This window comes from Alligator sinensis, unplaced genomic scaffold, assembly GCF_000455745.1.
Source record: "Alligator sinensis unplaced genomic scaffold, ASM45574v1 scaffold1269_1, whole genome shotgun sequence".
Classification (NCBI taxonomy): Eukaryota; Metazoa; Chordata; order Crocodylia; family Alligatoridae; genus Alligator; species Alligator sinensis.
In genome coordinates this window covers 345,870-364,849 of record NW_005843072.1, presented here as the reverse complement: position 1 = coordinate 364,849, position 18,980 = coordinate 345,870, and the positions used below count along the sequence as shown (strand labels likewise).

The window sequence follows — 18,980 nt, the reverse complement described above, 5'->3', positions numbered from 1 at the left end:
AACGGAGAGACAAGGCCTGGAATAGAGCTTCCTTTAATTAAACCTTTTAAAAAATTTTAAAAAATTAAAAAATAATCAGTGTAGTAAATTTATGTTGTTTTAAGATTGTTTGCCAAATTTGGGGGTACACTGATTAAAGTACTTTTATTAAAGTACTTGTAACCCTTATTAGCATATTATTTGAGTATCTCCAGGCATCCTATTGCAGCTACAGAAGAGAAAGAGGAAAGACAACACAGCTAGAATACAAAATTAAATTTAGTAGACAGTGCAAACATTGTAATATTTGTTTAGAACCAATTTAAAACCTTGATTATTGGCTTCTAGGATTTCTATTGGCTTCATTGATTTCTACCAACCTTCAATGTATAGGCAAATTGTTTCTTCTTGGTTGTAGTATACAAACAGTCAAAAGAGATGTTTGATAAATAAAATAAACAATGATATATTTGCACAATGATCATTATTAACTTTTTCCAGAATTATTTACACTTACATTTCCAGATTGCCCATTGTTATTTGTAATGCTGTTTGTAGAGTTAAGACTGCTGCTCCATTCATTTGCAATTCCTATGCTGTCTGCTGAAAACAGGTGAGCGCCTGGCTTTGAATGACAACCAGTTTGCAGTATGACTACATTCATGGTGTCCTCTGTTGAAGGAATCCCCAACAAATTACACATAGAGTTGGTATTTAGCGGTGTGAATTTAACAATTACATACCCAATACCAAACATAGCATGTCTTACATGGAAACATTGAACCACAGAAATAAAATCTTTGTTTTTTAAAAACATTATAAATGTTAACATGAAAATAATGTAATTCACTATTTCTGCATCTGTGGCACCTAACAAATGCAATACCAAACAGATTTCTCTTGAGAGTGTTTTTCCTCATCACTTATTCCAACATCTGTTAAAGGAAAAAAGATCCAAAGTATTTAAAGTCTTATTATAGATTTTTCTCTATTATCTAAAATCTAGTCTACTCTAGGTTTAACGACAGCACTTTTAGGAATCTGGGTTGTAAATATAGCCACAATATTGTTAAGTGAGTTCCTGCTTTCACTCACCTCCTCTGTGTTTACAATCTACAGCCAGACTGAGTAAATATGTAACATTATGTGCAAAAACTGGAACTTCCACCCTGCATTTTAATGACGTATAAGATGACAGAATGTCGATTTCAATGGCAATATTAACTGCCAGATTGTTCCTTTTCTGATCAGACAATCCAATCCAAGCTAACTGGAAATACATGTCTATTTGAGATGTCCCAAATGCAACTGGACTAATCTACTGAAAATTTCACATATTGACTTAATTTAGATGCTCACTGTTTACCGCTTTCTTGGGAATAAAAAGGCACTGCTTATAATGAAATTTACAAAGGAGTTTAGGATATCTGGGTTTTGGAGTTGGATAATGCCTTAGTAAAGGATGTTTGGTTTAATAAACTAGCCACAGATAACAACCTTCCTAATCTTCCCAATTCATGCATATCAGGTATTAAAATAATAAGCAGGTCTGAAAAAATAGCATTTTATTAATCCCTACAGAAATACCACAATTTTGCAAAAATTCCTCATATTTATTGTTAATTATTGTTCATCAATGTATTTCTGGAAGGTCATAAATAAAGTAAGTCTAAGGTCCAAATGTAAATCTCGCTTCTACCAAACACAATTAAGAGTTAAAACATCATGCACAAGAGTACCAGCCATAATAACAAGCAGATGAGAGCGAGTGTTGTATGTTAATGCCTTTCTTCAGGACAGAGATATAGGTAAGGACTTTTTTCAGATGATTTCATTTTGTGCACCTAATTCTGTTTGCTTTATCACAATTTGCCTATTTTTGTCCTGTGTGAACAAACAGGATAGCTCATTTCCATTATCAACATTAAAGTGCAAGAGCAGGGGGAATTAACACAAGGGGCAGCAAAAAAACCATGGTAACTAGCATTGTATGGATAGGCTTCAGATTAAGCAAAATGGGAAGCCCGTGATATACACACAATGGGCCTAAACAGCGCACACTGAAGAGGAAGCACTGATAGCTTCCTCCTGCTCCTTTGTTCAGACTGAATATGCAGACAATAACTGAAATGACAAGTGAGTTACCATCACCTCATCTGACTTACTCCCACATCTGCACTGCTTTGCGAGAGCAATTCCAGTCACAGCCACCCTAGCTAAGTACAGGCAGTCAAAAAGCCCAAGGCTGAATTGATTCAGTCTTTGCACGTTAGTCTAAGCTGCAAAGATTGAACCAATACGCAGATGAGCAGACAATCAATTTTGATCGTCTGGAAATGAAGCCACATGCCTGCAGTGACTCAAGCCAGAAGCAGGAAGGGGGGCATAGTACAGGTCTCTGGCACATAGCCAGCACGGGCTGTGCGTTTGCTTCCTCTTCCTGTTGCCCCCAAGGTCTTTGGGATTTGCAGTCCGTAATCACAAGGTAGGACTCTGCAGGGTTGCTTATCATTTCTTCTTCCTGGTTCCAGGTGCCTCTGGGATTTGTAGTCTACAGTCACAGCTGGCACTCAGTAAACCAGGAGGGCAGGGCAGCTAGATACTCGAGGGAAAGCGAGGTTAATCCTCCTCCCTGGCCCCAGATCCCAGCCAGGGTTTGCCTGGGGGTAGCCAGTGAGACAGATCTCACTACTCCAGCTAGGAAGCAGAGAGGGCTGTCTCACTGGCATAAACTGGTTTGACCTAAATCAGTTAAGTCTAATACTACATTCAACCAGGTTTATCTTAAACCAGTTTCAGCCTTTTTGAAACTGGCTTATATGCAGTGAACTTCTGTTCTGTTACAGGTTTAAACCAGTTTCTGATCACTTAAACCGGCTTATGGGTAACTTCTGCCCTATGCCCTGCAGGGAAAGTATTGTCCAGCCATCTCTCACACCATGACTACTGTTTCAATTACTTCACACATGCTCTCCTCCAAGTCACTGCTACAGCTTTCCTTATGCAGTTTGTTTCATTCATACTACATTCAGTCATGCACCTCTCATACTCTCATCAATGAGAATGTTTGCATACTAATACAGACCCAAAGACAGTATCATTTGAGTGCCTCTCACATTTTAAAATAATATTTCTTCCTTCCTAGGCTACAGGAAAATAGCTCAAGTAGTTAAGGACTGATTTACTGAAGGAAAGTTAATTTTGTATCAAATTCTGAATACTGAACAGGGTGACAAATTCCAATTCCCTGCAAGAGTAAATACTACTCTGTTAGTTCACCCCAAAGAAAGTTCCAACTCCTACATTACACAAGCCTGTCCCACTTACTTAACCATTCATTTTTTTTCCAGGGAAATGAAGATGCTATGGAAGGCTAAGGGTGCTTGGGAAGAAATTATGTGGATCAGTCCCGGCAGGGTCTTTAAACAACAGGACAGAGCCCTTAAACAGACTGCCAGTGCAAAGCATTAGCATATGTCATCATGGGGCTAGTGAGACTACACCAGACTGTTGTGTTTCTTCTTTAAAAAAAACAAACAAACAAACAAACCTTTCCAGGTGTGGTACTTCATTCTTAGATAGAAATTGTATTAATTAAGCCTGTAGATTATGAAATCCATGGGTCAATGTGCCCAGGTATGGGTTCAACCAGGGGATACAATCTTCTAAAGAATCAGATGTAAGCGGACATTTTTGTCACAATAGCAATTTGGGCACCAATTGCACGGAGAAGCTCTAGACTAATTTAATGTGGGAACAGATACCTTAGACAGCAGGTGGTGTTACAGGGGCAAGTTCTTTGAAGTGTATCCTTTCTTTTCCCAGCACCATCTCAGGCTACCCTTCAGCTCCCTGACTCTTTAACTTCAGCTGTCTGCTCTCCATCCAGGGGCTGATTTGGGCCAAACACCAAGAAAATTAGCAGAAGGCGCCTGTAACAGGGAGCCCTAGCCCTGTTACTAGGAGACAGAATGGTCCCTTTAAGGCCAGAGCCTCTGAGCACAGCCTGCCAGCAGAGCAGGGGCTAAAGGGTAGCCCTGCTAGCTGGTCAGCTGACTGGCACAGTCACATGACTGTGTGGGAGCTCAAGCCAGGTGCTATATAAGCTTTTGAGCTGAGCTAACCAGGAAAGAGAGCAGCCAGCCCAGGCTGCGGCAAAGTGTGGGCCCCAGAAGGCTCCAGGGAACTAGGAAGCAGCTCAGCAAGCAAGAGCACTTGGCAGAGTGACCCAGAGACATGGAGTAAGCAGGCTTACTGCCACTATTAATATTTTTCTTTGTTATAACCCATGGGCTTAGTGTTTATGTTGTAGTTTAAACCACTGCTTTGTGGATGAGGCTATAGGGGAGGTGGAGGCCTCAGTATCCCCTACAGGGGTACAGGTAGAGGGACCAGAGAGCCAATGTTCCCTCTAAGGAGAAGTGGTCCGTGAGCACGCCACTTTGGTCCCGCCTCCACCTTTTGGTGCGGCGTGGGACACTTACCGAAGGTAAGCTCTCCTCATTCCTCACCCGAGGCAGGCAGCGGGGGCTAGGGGGCCAGGGTCTGTGGAGCAGTTCCCCAGAGCCAGCAGAGCCTCACTCAGGGCAGGCAGCAGCTCCTCCTCGAGGTGAAGTAAGGCAGGGATGGAGGCTGGGGCTGGTGTAGTCTCCGCTAGCTCCTGAGAACTGCTCCGTGGGCTCTGCCGACTCCAGGGAACTGCTCCACTCCTCAGCCCTGACCCCATGTGCCTCCTTGCTCCCATGAGAGGTGATGTGGGGGAGCGCAGCAGTTCCCCAAAGCCAGCAGAGCCTGCGCCAGGCCGCCACCCCCGCCCTCACCTCACCTCACCTCACCTCGGGGAGGAGCTTACCTTCGGTAAGTGTCCCATGCCACAGCCCAGCTTCTACCCCAGTGGGTGTGAGGCCTTAAAAAGATGGTGCGTGGCAAGACTTTTACTTGTGCGTGGCTGCGCACGCGCGCACCTTAGAAGGAACCTTGCAGACAGCCCGGCGCCACAGAGGTGTAGCTATATAGGACCAGGGGTCCAGAGATAAAAGTAAGATTGATTGGAGCTACAGCCTCAAAGCCAGGCCCAACATAATGGGTCTAAGCTAGACAGCTTAGCTTCATAAAAAGGGGCAGAAGCTGCATTGGCCTAGACCGCAGAGGGAACAAAAGATGCATATAACACCTGTGAGGCATGGGGCACAATAAAGGGGTGGTATGGAGTCATGCAAACAGCCGTTAAGGCCAAAGCTTATCACCTCCAGTGTGTGTAAGCACAGACCAGCTCTGGGAAGCCCTGGGGCAGCCTCCTCTTGAAGAATCCAAACAAACATCAAGACGTGGCAGACGAATGAAGGGACGTCTGTTCCCAGAAGAAAATTCAAATATAAACGTACTCTGGCATGCCTCCAGGCATGTTCAAATTCCCCTGAGGATGGCATGCTGTTACGGTGCTATTTAGGTTTGGCATTTAAAAAACAAATAACAACAACATTAATTCAGGTGGGCACGTGTATTTGCCCCTTCTTCTGCTTTCAGGAACAGCTGACTAACTAATTCCCTAGCCAATAGTTTTTAGAGGCAACTGACTCCTCCTTACCCTCTTTACCCTTTGGAAATGGGTACTCCCTTCCCCAGTCATCAGATAAGACTCTTCAGGAAACTATGCCAGGTTCTAGGCTATCTCAGGGAAGAAGACCTAAAAGGCTGAAAAGGCACTAAGGGAAGTTCAGTTCCAAGGATGCTTAAAAGATCACATCTTGCCAAAAGGAAGAGAAATCAAAATCTTTTGCCTGTGAAGAACACCAAAAACAAACAAACAAACAAAAACCCAGAAGATGAAGGAATGCCCTGCACCATACACTGGGAAAGAAATCAGTATAAGAGACTATGCCTGTCCAAATCATTTAATGCAAAATGATAGATAAGGTTCAGACATGTGCACACAAATTGAGCTGTGAGGGACAACCTGTTCTGGGGAATAAGGGCCTCATTAAGGGCAGCGGGACTGGCATATAGGGGCCAGGGCACAAAGGAAAAGCTGAGATAAGCCTGTGCTTTACCTTGTTCACGAGGTAAGCTCCCTGACTACAGACACCACACCCTCCTTCCTTCTTCTCAGTTTGCATGCCCTCCTATATAAATACATATGGACAAGCTGCCAGCAGGAGAGAGAGACTGATACCACACTGATGAGAGCTGTATAAGAGAATGCTGACAGAAAGGACAGGCCATCCAAGTTTCCTGTTCCTATCTAATGTCATTTCAAACTCTGTAATCCTGTTCTCCCAGCATATCTCAATGTAGCTCCATGCGTCACATACAACTTGTACTCCCCTTGTACATTACTAGATGTAAGTCCCGATTCAATCATGAACACCCCCCCTCACTATGCTGCCATTATCCTCCTCTGCCCTTCACCTGTACCTAGTGCTTTTACAGTCAGCTCTCATACTCCACACACAAATCATTCGTTCAACACAGCTGGAGAGTGTGTGCAGGAAAAGAGAATCTGACAGTCTGCTGGCACTTCTCTTATTGAAAATAATAAAAAGGCCACATTTCTGTCTCTGCTGCACTGTGTTGTACTCTTCTTGCCTCCCCTTCCCAATATGCATGTTGTTCTCATCAACAGAACTTAGCCTTGAGAGTTAAATAAATCAAGTTCAGATTTTTTGATGGCATGAGACAACATTTAGTAGTTTACTTATTAGGAGAAATATAGGGTCTCCAGTTTTACTGGAAAGTTTATGACTATTGAAGTACCATAGCTCTTCCCATACAATAAATGAATACTGAAAAGGACTCTTACTTAGCTACAGTAATTCTTGTACTTTTAGATACATCGTTCACATGATTCTACTCTTGTGTGCACGTTTTCTGTGCAAGTAAGCTCACACTTTTTTTTTTTTTTTTAAATAGTAGCATCTGCTGTGTTCACAGCTCTGGTCCACACACTCTACAAGCTGCCAGGGACAAGAACATAATAAGACCCAGACAGCCACAACCACCACTCACTTCCTTTACCAAAATCAAATCCTGTAAGCAAGGATTCTGATTAGTAGGCATGGAAAGTAAGTTATGGAATCAGAATGGACAACACATTTCAAAGAGCCACAGTTACTGTAAGGGTAATTTTTTTCACCTTCAATTATTTGTCTACACAGACTGCACTCTTAGTAACTAGTAAGCAGACCCCTCAGCAGAAGATGGGAAAAAGTCAGTCTTCAGATAAGGCTCTAAGACAGATCCACTAATGGTAGTGTCATATCTGATAACCTGAAGCAAAGAGCGTAGTATAATGTACACAAGAACTGCCTTTTCAAGAAAGGTCCGGGCTGCAAGATAGACAATGAAGAAGCATGTAGACAATAGCTATGAAGCCTCTGCTTCTTATGGGGAAGTTCAGATGAATATTGCTGCTGAGACAGTGAGGTTTACCTTTGTAGCTCTGAAGATATTATCATCTCCTGTCATTTAAGAGGTAGGAGGAGAAGCAGCTGCACTCCTGCCACCCCCCACTCAAAGCGAAGGTTATTCCTAGTTTCATGAACCTGGTAGGAAAGGCCACACCACTGAAACTAGGACAATCATTTTATAAGCTGCCATGGTTTTTGCTATTGTGTCTGAGGTGCTAAGAGTAGTTAGTTTAGAAGTTCTGGCCATATGGCCCTCCACCGTGAAGGCCTTTAGTTCCTCCTGCTTCTGTGCAGGTAGCCTGTTACTGATGGTAACTGGCTTATCCCATAAAAGAAAATGGCACGTGGAGAGTACGGTATGACAGCTGAGTTTTGTCTGGAAGATCTCAGATCAGTAGATGCTTTGGCTCCTCTTCTGCAGGGGCTTCGCTGTTTGGAGTTCTCATGGACTTACTGAACTATAAGCTAGGCGTCTTTCATTCACCTATACCACACAGAATTACAATGCTTACTAATTAGGCCTTATTGTAAATCTGGTATATGTGAATGAAACACATCTAGCAATTTATTTTTGTCCCTCTTGAATTATGTCTGGCTGCATGATCTAATTCTCTTGAGGAGATCATGAAAGGTTTTGAAATCCTCCTGAGAAGGTGGTAGTGGTGACTGACTGCCTGATCACAGATAAAATCTATATCTGTTGGGAAGACAGTGAATGGAAACAAAATCTCCAAATCTGAGCATATCAAAACTTCAGAAGAGCATTCCAGTTTAGGTCCATCTCTGAAACATTGCTTAAATTGCTGCACAGAATCAACTAATACCTTGTCTTTTCCTTGGAAATACGTCTCACCCTCCTAAGACTGAGCTTGAGCAGGATGCACTCATCTTTGGAGGGGGAAATCTTACTTGGGTAAACTCATATGGACTCCTTGGCATAAAGGCTCATCTCCTAGAAGGATAAAGGAAGGTTTCATTGGAGGCTACTAGAATGGTTACTTCTTAAAGAGAGCTCATGTCCCTTTTTCACTTTCCTGGGTTGTCCTCCAAACATTCCCTGCTGGGCCATCACTACACCAAACACAGGGAGAATGGGGAAGAGAACTGAATGCTTAATATGCTTCAAGGAGAAGAAAAAAATAAACTTCTTCAATTGACCTCACATTTTTCTGGAGTGGTGGATGCACATCTTGTTGAGTCCAGTAGCTGTCTGAAGATTACAATCCCAAAGTGCTCCCCGAGTGGAGACTCCTTCAGTGGGTCAATCAAATGATCACTCAGTACTATAAACAACTCTGGTGCCAAAGTGTCCAGTACCAGCACTGTCTGGAGCTCAAGAAGGAGTATTTGCTCCTATCAACAAGGCCACAGACACCACAGCTCTTGGTAGTGGAAATGGTCCCAAAAGTCAAGGTGCCAGATATAATGTGGCTCCCAAGAAATGAAGAAATGGTTAATGACAGCCTGCTACTTCACTGTCAGAGCATTTCTAGATATTAGAACAATGGCTCTGGGAAGATCTGAGTGTCTCAGTAAGAACCAGGGATGATGATCCACTTCTCAGTTTTTTCAGCTATGTGCTACTTCCTTCCTCTTTAACAGCGCCAAAGCCACAGAAGTGAAAGGCCCACAGAGAAGAAGTGGAACTGTAACTGGTTGGCACCAAGATACGCTGATCTTTCCTGAGCATCTCAGAGATGCAGACTGCGTGGACTCCTACAGAAAACATAACCTCCAGTGCATCTCTTTGTTCCTAAAAGTTTTCTTGAAGAACTGATGTCATACTGAACAGTGGTCTAGAACATACTTTCCCAGACAGGTCAAAGACTGGCAAATTCTGTCACGGATCTGTACAGCAGAGTCACAGGATGAACAGTGACTGAATCCTGGACATCTGGATCCCGCTTTGACTGCGGAGGAGGGACCCCTCTACATAGGTGGAAGGACAGTGGTCAAGATCAGGTCCTAAGCAAGTTTTTGACTTATTCTTTTGGCCACCATATAGAAAATTATCAGTAATAAACATTTGTATATTAAAAGCTAAAGCTCACAAGACAGGAGTCACAGATTGGAAAAGAAGCATGAATACTGCTGGCATTTTCTCCTGTACCATAGGCTGTAAGAAGAAACTAGCAGGGCATACGCATGACCACAACAGATAATAAAATTACAAAAGAATCTAATCATGGGCACCCAGAATGGAATCTGTGAGGACAAATGTTCAAAGCAGCAGGAGGTCTGTTTGAAAGAATGCATCTCTTCCCTGATACAAGAGCCTTGGTGTGATGGAGACAGGAAAAAAGAGTAGGGATGCATCCTGCGGTTTGGCATCTCTTTGAAGTCTAACTGAAGTCCTTGTTCCTGCAAATGTTTGCAAAACTGCTCAACTCTGAGCAAGTAAACAGTGTAAACAATGTCAAGGGGTTTATTAAGACATTTGCAGTGAAGTAAGTACGCCTGAATTTGCAGAATGGGGCCTGAAACAATAAGGACAGGCTACATCTCTAAAAAGCAAATGCCTCTTCCATTTCTGCTGGTGCAAATTTGATACAAAAAGCAATACACCCCCATTGTAATGTTCAGTGATGAAAAACAGATATAAGATCACAGAACATGAGATAAAGCACGTTTCTAAAATGCATTAAATTGTTAAAAAATGCCTTTGAAACCTCCAGTTATAAATGATGGTAGTAGCTTGATTAATATTGATATTGAATAATTATTCTCATACTCACTTTCAACATGTGCAAATGCACAAAATGGACCCCGTGGGCAGTAACCTGTTTGGCGCATGTCATTGCATTTTGTTGATTTGTAAATCTAAAAAAGAGAAAAGTGAAATACTTGCATGATAACAGGAAAAGAGCTGGATAATTTAAAAAAATATTCTAATATGAACCTCTAAAATCCAATACCATTTAGCATTACTAATTCATCTTGGAACATTAAAGTATTGTCAGTTTGCTTTCAATCACATAATATTAGCCAGGTTCTTCTTAAACAAATAAAACCTGGGGAAGAATGATGTAACTCCTCAGTAGCATAACTATGTGAATTGACATTATAGAAAAGTACCATTGCAAATATTGTACATGTTTAAGCAGTGAAAAGCAAATCAAAGACAGTGAATAAAATTTCCAAAAGTGCACTCAAGTCACTTTGGTATCAAAGCCCCTTGTTTAAATGTGGTAGTATATATAAAGACTAAGCACCACTGACTTTCAATGACACTGAGGACAGGCCAGTGGTTAAGACATTAGGCTAGGACAGAGCGGGGAGTCAAACTAGACCAGATCCAGACCCACCTCCAGCAGTAAGACAAGCAGGGGTGTCAGCAAAACAATAGGTGTCAGGGAACTGTGGGGGTTAATTCAGGTGTCACTCATCCCACCACCACCAAAAAGCACCCACTGGGGTGTTTTGCCCTGGAATTTGGTGGCGGGCCCCACTCCTCCAGGGGTCCTGTGGATTGGATAACACAACTCTACAGGCTGGATCCAGCCTGTGGGCCCCATGTGTAACATCCCTGGGCTAGAACTTCGAAGAAGCAGATTCAGAACCCCCCTTGCCCTCCCCTCCCTTCCCTTATGAACCCTCATTCTTTGTTGTAGATCAACAGTTCTCAAGCAGGTGCCATGGTACCTGAGATGACATGAAATCCTTTCCAGGGTGCTGCCAATATCAGGTGTGCAAATGCCAATTCCCAAGATAAACCCAGGCATTTCAAATAGGAATCCACAGTGTCAAAAATATTCTGACCTCTCATGGGCTTTCTGAGTTCTTTGCAACAGCAGAATTCCTCTATCATTTTTCTGCAGTCAAGAAATGCATGAAAGCTAAGAGCTAGCACTTTCTGAGGGGGTTCTCTGCATCTAAAATGGTCAAGAACCACTGTTATAGTGGCTTCCAGCATGTATGTTAGTGAAGTGTTCCATACATAAATAAGAAAATATTCTTGCCTCCAAGTACAACCTGGTTGCAGTTACTGCAAATATACAGACATTATAAAATGCTCAAGTGGAGACTTTGGCACAGGTCAAATTTGCAAATAAAAATATGTATATCAAAATCAAATACTATTTTGCATAGTCCTTGTTTTAGAACCACATGTTCAAGATATCTATGCATGAATGATAGTCATTTGTTTTATAGCCAAGATCCTGCGTCTTCTTGAATTTGCAAATTCATGTACAGTTAATCATGATTGGTTACTGTTTATATATACAGATCTAAAGATCGGACAAGTGTTGCAGGATGATAAAACTACAAGATTGTTACTGTTGCTTAACAGAGTACTTTTGTTTCCTCTAATAATGAACAAAGATCTACAACAGCATCCTTACATAATTACTATGGGCTTGATCCAGCTCCTTTTATGATCTTTCAACTAATTTTAGTTGGAACCATGGCAGGTACCACACAACAGATATTTGGAATTATTGTAACTGGATTAGAAAATAAAGACAAGCCACTTCCCCTATATATTTCTAATTTTGACCTATGTTTAAATAGCCAATACAGTGTAGCTCCATGTATAAAGAAAAGGATTTGGGGCGGGGGGACACCCTGGAAGAACAGGATGACCTTGACAATTAGTGTGACAGAAATGGGACTCTGAATAGTACAGAGAATAAGATCATACATTTAGGATTCAGTTATAAGAACTTTTTATATAAGCTGAAAAGTTCATAACTTGGATTCATAGACAAGTAGGGCTGGAAGGGACCTCAAGAGCCAACACCTTAGTCAAGGCAAGATTACTTCTTTCTAAACCATCCAAGACACATCAGAAGAGTGAAGTTTTGGAATGTTCTTTGAAGCAAAGTGATAGGGGCAAAGAACCTACATCGCTTTGAGAATGAACCGAGTACACATCTATAGAAGGAACGGTATAAAACAGGATAGGGAGTTCTGGCACACCTCATGAAAACTGCTGATTCTGGGAACTGATTTTTTTTTTTTTGCTTGCTTGTTTGAGCCTGCTTTTGAGGCCTAGGGATATTCTCCAATTCTTAAGGTCACACTAAAGGTTATGGAGGCCGTTTCACTAGGTGTGCTGATGGTCAGTTCTAGAAAAACCCAGAGGTTTCTGGCTAGAAGCTCTGGCTCTTCTACCCAGAATGTCATTTATCACAAATTTGGGATCAAGAAGCATTTTTTCTGCTAAGTCAGACTTCCCCTGAGGGGAGGGGAAGAGAAGACCTTCCTTTGTAATGTGGGTATGGTCCTTTTCCTAAGATCTTCTGAGCATGCATTAAAAAGTTCTCTCTCTGTTGTTGCAGTGCCCTTGTTGCCTCTATTTTACCCTATGGCATTTTGTAGGGTGCTTTTGGCATTTCTGAATTTGTTCATTGTAAGTTGTAGGCAAAAGACTCAGGTGGAGATTTGCAGGGATTCCTTCACTTAACAAGAGCCTGCAAATGCAAGGGATTGGATTCAATGGTCATGGAGGCCCCTTCCAGTCCTATGCAAATGTTTGTCTAACTACACTTGAAAACTTCCAACCACAGGGATTTGTCAGTTCTGCTTCTTCAACATTTACCTTCTCCTTTCTGTGAGCCACAGAGTAAGCAGCAGATACAGCTGCTGGCTAAAATGTATTTCATTTCTGCAGTACTAGTCTCAAAGAGAGGAGCCTGCTGAGGGCGCATATGTATGCGTTGTGCCAAACAGAGCATGGTGCACCTTTCCACTAACCAAACACTTCAGCAGGCAGCAACAGAACAGCATCTCTGATAATGGCACAGATTCTCACCACAGTGGTGGGCTTTTTATTTTGTGATCTAAATAATCTGTTCCAGTGCTTAGCCATCCTCATAATTAGAATGTTCTTCCTAATACCTAAACTAAATCTCTGCCTTGAAATTCAAGTCTGCTACTTCATATTCAATTGCCTTCCCCCCAGTGGACACAAAAATCACCATCCTCTTTATAACAACCCTTTTTGTATTTTCCATGATTAAAATGAAATGTCACTCATATATACATATATATATATATATATATATATATATATATACATACACATATACATACATACATACACATATACATACACACACACACACACAACCAGTTGAACACAAAGTTTTGTAAAAATATTTATAATTTTAAAGCAATTTGGAATCCTACTAGTGCTTCAATCACTATAATAAAATAAATTCTAAATGTGTATAAATTCTGGCATTTGATTTTGGTTGTTTTTTTTAAATCAAGGAAAATTAGACCTCCCCATGCCCACTTTGCTCACTAGGACATGAATCTGGCTGCAGCTGTCCGCCCTGCTGCTTTGTGGCACTGAGCAGTCCTGATATGCCAGGTCCCAGCCCATGCCCTTGCCCCTCACTCCCAAGCCACAGCCCCCTGGGCCCTGCTAGTGCCCCTCACTCCTCCCCCACAGCCCCCTGGGCCTCCCAGCCCTGCCAGAGGGGGCCCCCAGCTGCCAGAGCTATGGAGCCAGGGACCCAAGTCTGCAGCTCCCAGCCCCCACCAGCAGTATCTGAGCCCCAGCTGCTGCCCATGGGAGGAAGCAGCTGCTGTGGCGGCAGAGTACAGTAGAGCCCAGCTCTCCCTCCACCACGGGCAGCATGGCTGGAGCGGAGCCCATGGGGCAGGGGCAGATGCAGGCTGGCAGCAATGGGCTAAGGGCTCCCTGCCCTGCTGCCCTCCCTGCCTCCACAGCCCAGCAGGCAGGACCCAGCCCAGCAGGGCAGAGAAGGGCTGGGTGGGGAAGCTCAGTGCCACTGCTGGGAGCCCTGCAGCACCATGGCAAGGCACCCCGTTCCTACCTGGCAGCAGCAGGGGGCACAACTCCATGCCACCACCCTCGCCACTGCTGGGCAGGCAGGGGGCACCTCTCCATGATGGTGCAGGGCTGATGGTGGCACCAAACCTCCCCACCCTGCCACACTGGGTCTTGACCACTGGGCTACAGATGCCCCTGGTGGGAAGGCATCAGGGCAGGGAGCCCCAAGCCACAGCCACTAGCCCACATCCGCCCTGCCCAGTGCACAAACCTGAGGGGCACATGCCTCCTCCTGGGAGTGCATGCAGTGGCAGGAAGCCAGCCCCTGCTCCCAACACCCCCCTGGACAAGCCGCCCACGGCTCTGCCCCACCCCCTGCAGCCACACATCCCGGCCCCAGGCCTCAAGCCTCATTTACCGCCCAACCTCAGCCCTGCCCAACTCCCCCCCCTCACTACGGGGACCTCAATTCCTCCCCACCAACTTGGGGAGGAGCTGCAAGGAGCTGCTCTCCAGGCTGCCTGGCACATGCACTTGGCACCCAATGCCTGATTGCCTTCCTCCTGCTTCTCCCAGTCCCTTGTAGGCTGGAACTCTGCCACTTCCCCTGCAAGGGGAAACCTGCTGTTTCCCACATTTTTCTCCTTTAAAAGGAGAAAAATCTACATTTTACCGCATTTTTCCGTGACAAACGGAAGACCTGGATCCCTGTTAATGACTACTCAAACTATTTGGGAGTACAGTGCCAAAAGCCTTACAGAAGTAAAGGAACATAGCAGTAAGGTTTCCAACACTGCCACTCACAACACTCATTAGTAAGCTGAGGATATTTAGTTTAGAAAAAGTACAGTAAGGGGGATACATAACTGACTGAATCATTACAAAGCTGCTAATGCTACATATTAAAAAAAATCAATTTAAAATTCTTAATGCCTAAAGATTAATGCAGCAGATGAAACAACTATTTTGATTTTACATCTGATAAACCAGACTCGTCTTTTTTCATTATTAAGATAACACCCATTCAATTTTTACATAGTAAAAAAACCCCAACAACTACAGTTCTTACTTCAGGATGGAACTGTTGCTCTGTCCGGGAATGGCAATATTGACAGCTATCCCCACTTTCACACTTAGAAGGTTCACCCCACTCGTCTGCATGTTTTACATTGGGGCAAGGAGTAGACCTAGAAAAAAAGCAAAATTCAAAAATTCACCTGTACCCGCTCCTCAGAAGCAGACTCAAATACACTTCCATGAAGCCTCAAGCAAAGTGAAGCCTACAGTTGCAGACCCGATTTTTGGGAGCCTTTTAGAAAAATGCAGTATTGTGGTATAATGATGATCAGTTCATTGCAATATTCTGTTCTCTTCTATGGCTATTCAGTCAAGAGATGGCTAGGCTAGTACCACTGATTCTGTCCTGCTGTACTGAGGGAACAGAAGCTAAGAAAAACTACATTATGAGGCCACTAATTCACATTAAAAGTAAAATTTAGTAAGAGTATTTTTGAAAGTATGAGCTGAGGAAGGCAAGGTTCTTTGAGTGGGGGTGATCTCTTTTATTAGACCAACTGAGTAGCTGGCAAAAAAGTTGGAAAGCTGGCAAGCTTTCGGGTGCAGTCGCCCTTTTTCAGGCATAGGGAATCTCTGCTGGTCTGGACTGAGGAAGGCAAGTCAGTAGCAGGAGTAACTTTCTAGGATACAGCTAAAAGTTATCACTGGCCTCTCTGTTAACAGTGAGTAAAAGGAAGAGCAACCAAGATTTTGAAGTGTAGCTAAGAGATGCAGAAGCAACTTTACTTATTCTCAGGGAAGACAGGCATGTTAGATGATTTTAATTATTTTTCCCATTCATGGCAATTTAATCATTGTGAACAAAAGGCCTTTAAGATTGCCTGGGGCTACTACAAATATCTGATTTTCTGCAATAGATTTATTCATTTGCATTACTAGTGGAATCCTAAGAAATATGTTCCCCAGTAACTGTTCTACAGATCCCCTGGGGGAGAGACACACATCGCTAGGAAACTTCTCTATTCTTAGTATTTATTTTCGCACCTGTATTTGAATTTTCTGGGATTTCGTCTTCTGTCTCGGCTGTTGTGAAAATGTGGACATGCATAACCTTGGCGGCAGAGTCTGGGAGGTTTGGTGCATTGTTCTGTCTTGTAGCCAGCTAATACAAAATTAGTATCTGTAAACACATAAATAAAGTTAAAACGAGTGAACACTGAATTTGCATAGAGTAACTCTAGTGATTTTAGGTATAAAATATATTTTCTGCATTAAAATCATGCTTGCATGTATTGCCATTCATAAACAACTGGGTCAAGATGCTGATTTTGTTGCAGCAATGAGGCATGACAGAAAGTTTTAGTAATATTGTTGCAGCCATAAGAGGGATATGAGAGAAGTGAGATTTGTGAGGTGAGGTAGTATCTTTTATTGGACCACACTGTACAGCTGGGAAAGAGACAGCACATTTTCAACTTCAGGGCTATTCACCAGGCCTGGGAAAGAAGCAGTCATCATTTAAGTTATATAAAAGTTAGAACGGGGGTGTCAAACACATGCCCCATGGGCCAGAGCTCTCCTCTAGAGCCCTACAACTGGGCCAAAACCAACCCTGTGCACCACAGGCAGCACTGGAGGTGGCAACATGAGTGCTGGACACCGCACAGGACACCAGTCCGGGCCACATGCTACATGCGGCACCTGTGCTAGACTAACCTTTCACGCTGGCTCTGGGGCTGGCATGGATTAGGCTATGCTGGAGCTAGTGCACAGGCCAGTCTGGCAGGGCACCACACACACTGCATGCCCTGGGCTGGTCCTGAGCTGCACCTGCACCACACACTGACCCCACCCCAGGATTTGCTTGGCACCGAGCCATCAAGGGGCACATGCTGAATCGAGCGTCCCACCAGACCAACCCTGTGCATTAGCACTGGCACGCACAGATGGCTGAGGCTAGACCAGATCCTGAGCGGTGTGGTGCCACATGCAGCTCCATGCACCATGTGCAGTGAACCCCAGAGTGGGGCCAACACTGCAGCATGCAGGGCTGAACTGGCAGTGTTCAATGCATGGTGCACCCTGCTGGACCGACTTGTGCACTGGCTCCAGGGAGACCACGTCCAGCCTGCAGACTGGCTCTGCAGCCCAGAGGAATCTGACACTTCTGATGCTAGTGATCTGACCAGCTCCTGGCTCCCAGGCCCAGCACCACAACACAGCAATACCATGACAATTCAGATTCTACACAGGCATTTCACAACAACTGAACTGTCTCATCCAATATTCTTTATGCCCTCACAGAAATGACATGGAAATGTACATTACCATTCACAATCCACAAAAACAGTAAAGGAGAAAAAACTCTATTACCAAGGGAAAAACATTTATATCAAAATAATCACATCACTCTTATCTCACAGTCCTTGCCCTCACAGAGAACTAGCAAAGAACCCATGGACTTAGCAGAAACATTGGTGTTATAGTTTGTTACAACTTGCCTCTCATCCTCTCTTTGCTAGCTTCTTTTTTGCCCTGCATGTGATAGCTTCCCATTTCTGTCCAAGTGGTCAAATTCATTAACATAAACAGGTTAAATTAACACAATGGCTCTAACTTGCATCTACCATGGACTGAGACTGTTTCTTTCCAGACAGGATGAAGGACACTTGAAACCCAGAAGCTTGTCTTTTCTCTCCCAACTGCATAAAGCTTTATCATTTTTATATTAAATAAGAACATTGTCAAAATATGCACACAAAGCAGCAGCAGAACTCCAATAGGCCAAGAAGTATCCAGAAATCCTAAGTATAAATATTTAACATTTTTCTAAGATTACTTTCTGGAAACATGTCATTCTTTTTACTGAAATATGCATTATGATGTTATGCATCCTCTCACAATTCCTCTTTAGCGTGACTTTGGTATTCCTTACTCCACTAAAACTGCTCTCCCTAAGATTTTATTGGAGAATAAAGTTCGCTGCCCATCTGTCTCTGCTCCATCTTTGTCATCCTTGATTGCTTGCTTCCTTTAATACAGGGGTGGGCAAAATACAGCTCGAAAACTGCATCCAGCCCACCAGGCACTTTCATCTGGCCCCTGGCGCCCACCAACAAACTGTGCCCCACCCAGCCCTTCCATGCACAAGGGTGGGAGCGAGGCGCCTACACCCACCCCCAACATACCCTACTATGCCTCGCTCCCACCCTCATGGACAGAAGGGTGGCCCCACAAGACTAGGTGGGACATTCCGTGTGACCTGCTCCCTCCCCCAGCAGCAGATAGGGAAGTGGGGGTGCTGCAGCTGGGTGGGAGCAGGGACCATGGGGGCTAAGGCTGGCACCAGCATGGAGCCTGCTCCCAGGGAGCAGCAGCAGCACAGAACTCAGCTAGGCAGCATGTGGGTGTGAGAGAGGGTGGAGGGGTGTGGGGACCCCCTCCCATGGGACACAGTCCTGGCAGGCAGCAGAGGCAGCAGCATCAGCAGAGAAGAGGGTGCTTATGGTCAGCTCTGGCCAGCACTGCACGTTGGGGTGAGCAGCACAGCCCCTGCCAGGCCACCTGTATTGCTAGCAATCCCCGCACTCATGCAGCACAGGAGGGAAGCCTCAGGTGCTGGAGCTGGCTAGGGCAGGGAAGGGGCTCCCCTCCAGCACCTGGAGCTTCCCTCCAGCACCTGGAGCTTCCCTCCTCTGCCGCACAAGTGAGAGGAGCACCAGCGAGAGAGACTGCCTGGAGAGGGCTGTGCTGCTCACTGCAATGTGTGGTGATAGCCAGAGCCAGGCACCAGTACCCCCGCCTGCTTCTGCACCGGGGGAGGGGGGGGGGGG

General features: G+C 44.2%; 1 protein-coding gene across 1 annotated transcript in view; it reads right to left on the bottom strand.

Moving 5' to 3' along the window:
* Positions 1–18,980, bottom strand: part of UNKL (unkempt family like zinc finger) — a gene marked incomplete at both ends in the record, with an annotated part of 79,488 nt that overhangs the window by 34,943 nt on the left and 25,565 nt on the right. The window contains 4 exon segments of the mRNA XM_025193585.1: positions 497–651; positions 10,121–10,205; positions 15,200–15,317; positions 16,192–16,327. Coding sequence (XP_025049370.1) covers positions 497–651; positions 10,121–10,205; positions 15,200–15,317; positions 16,192–16,327 — 494 coding nt within the window.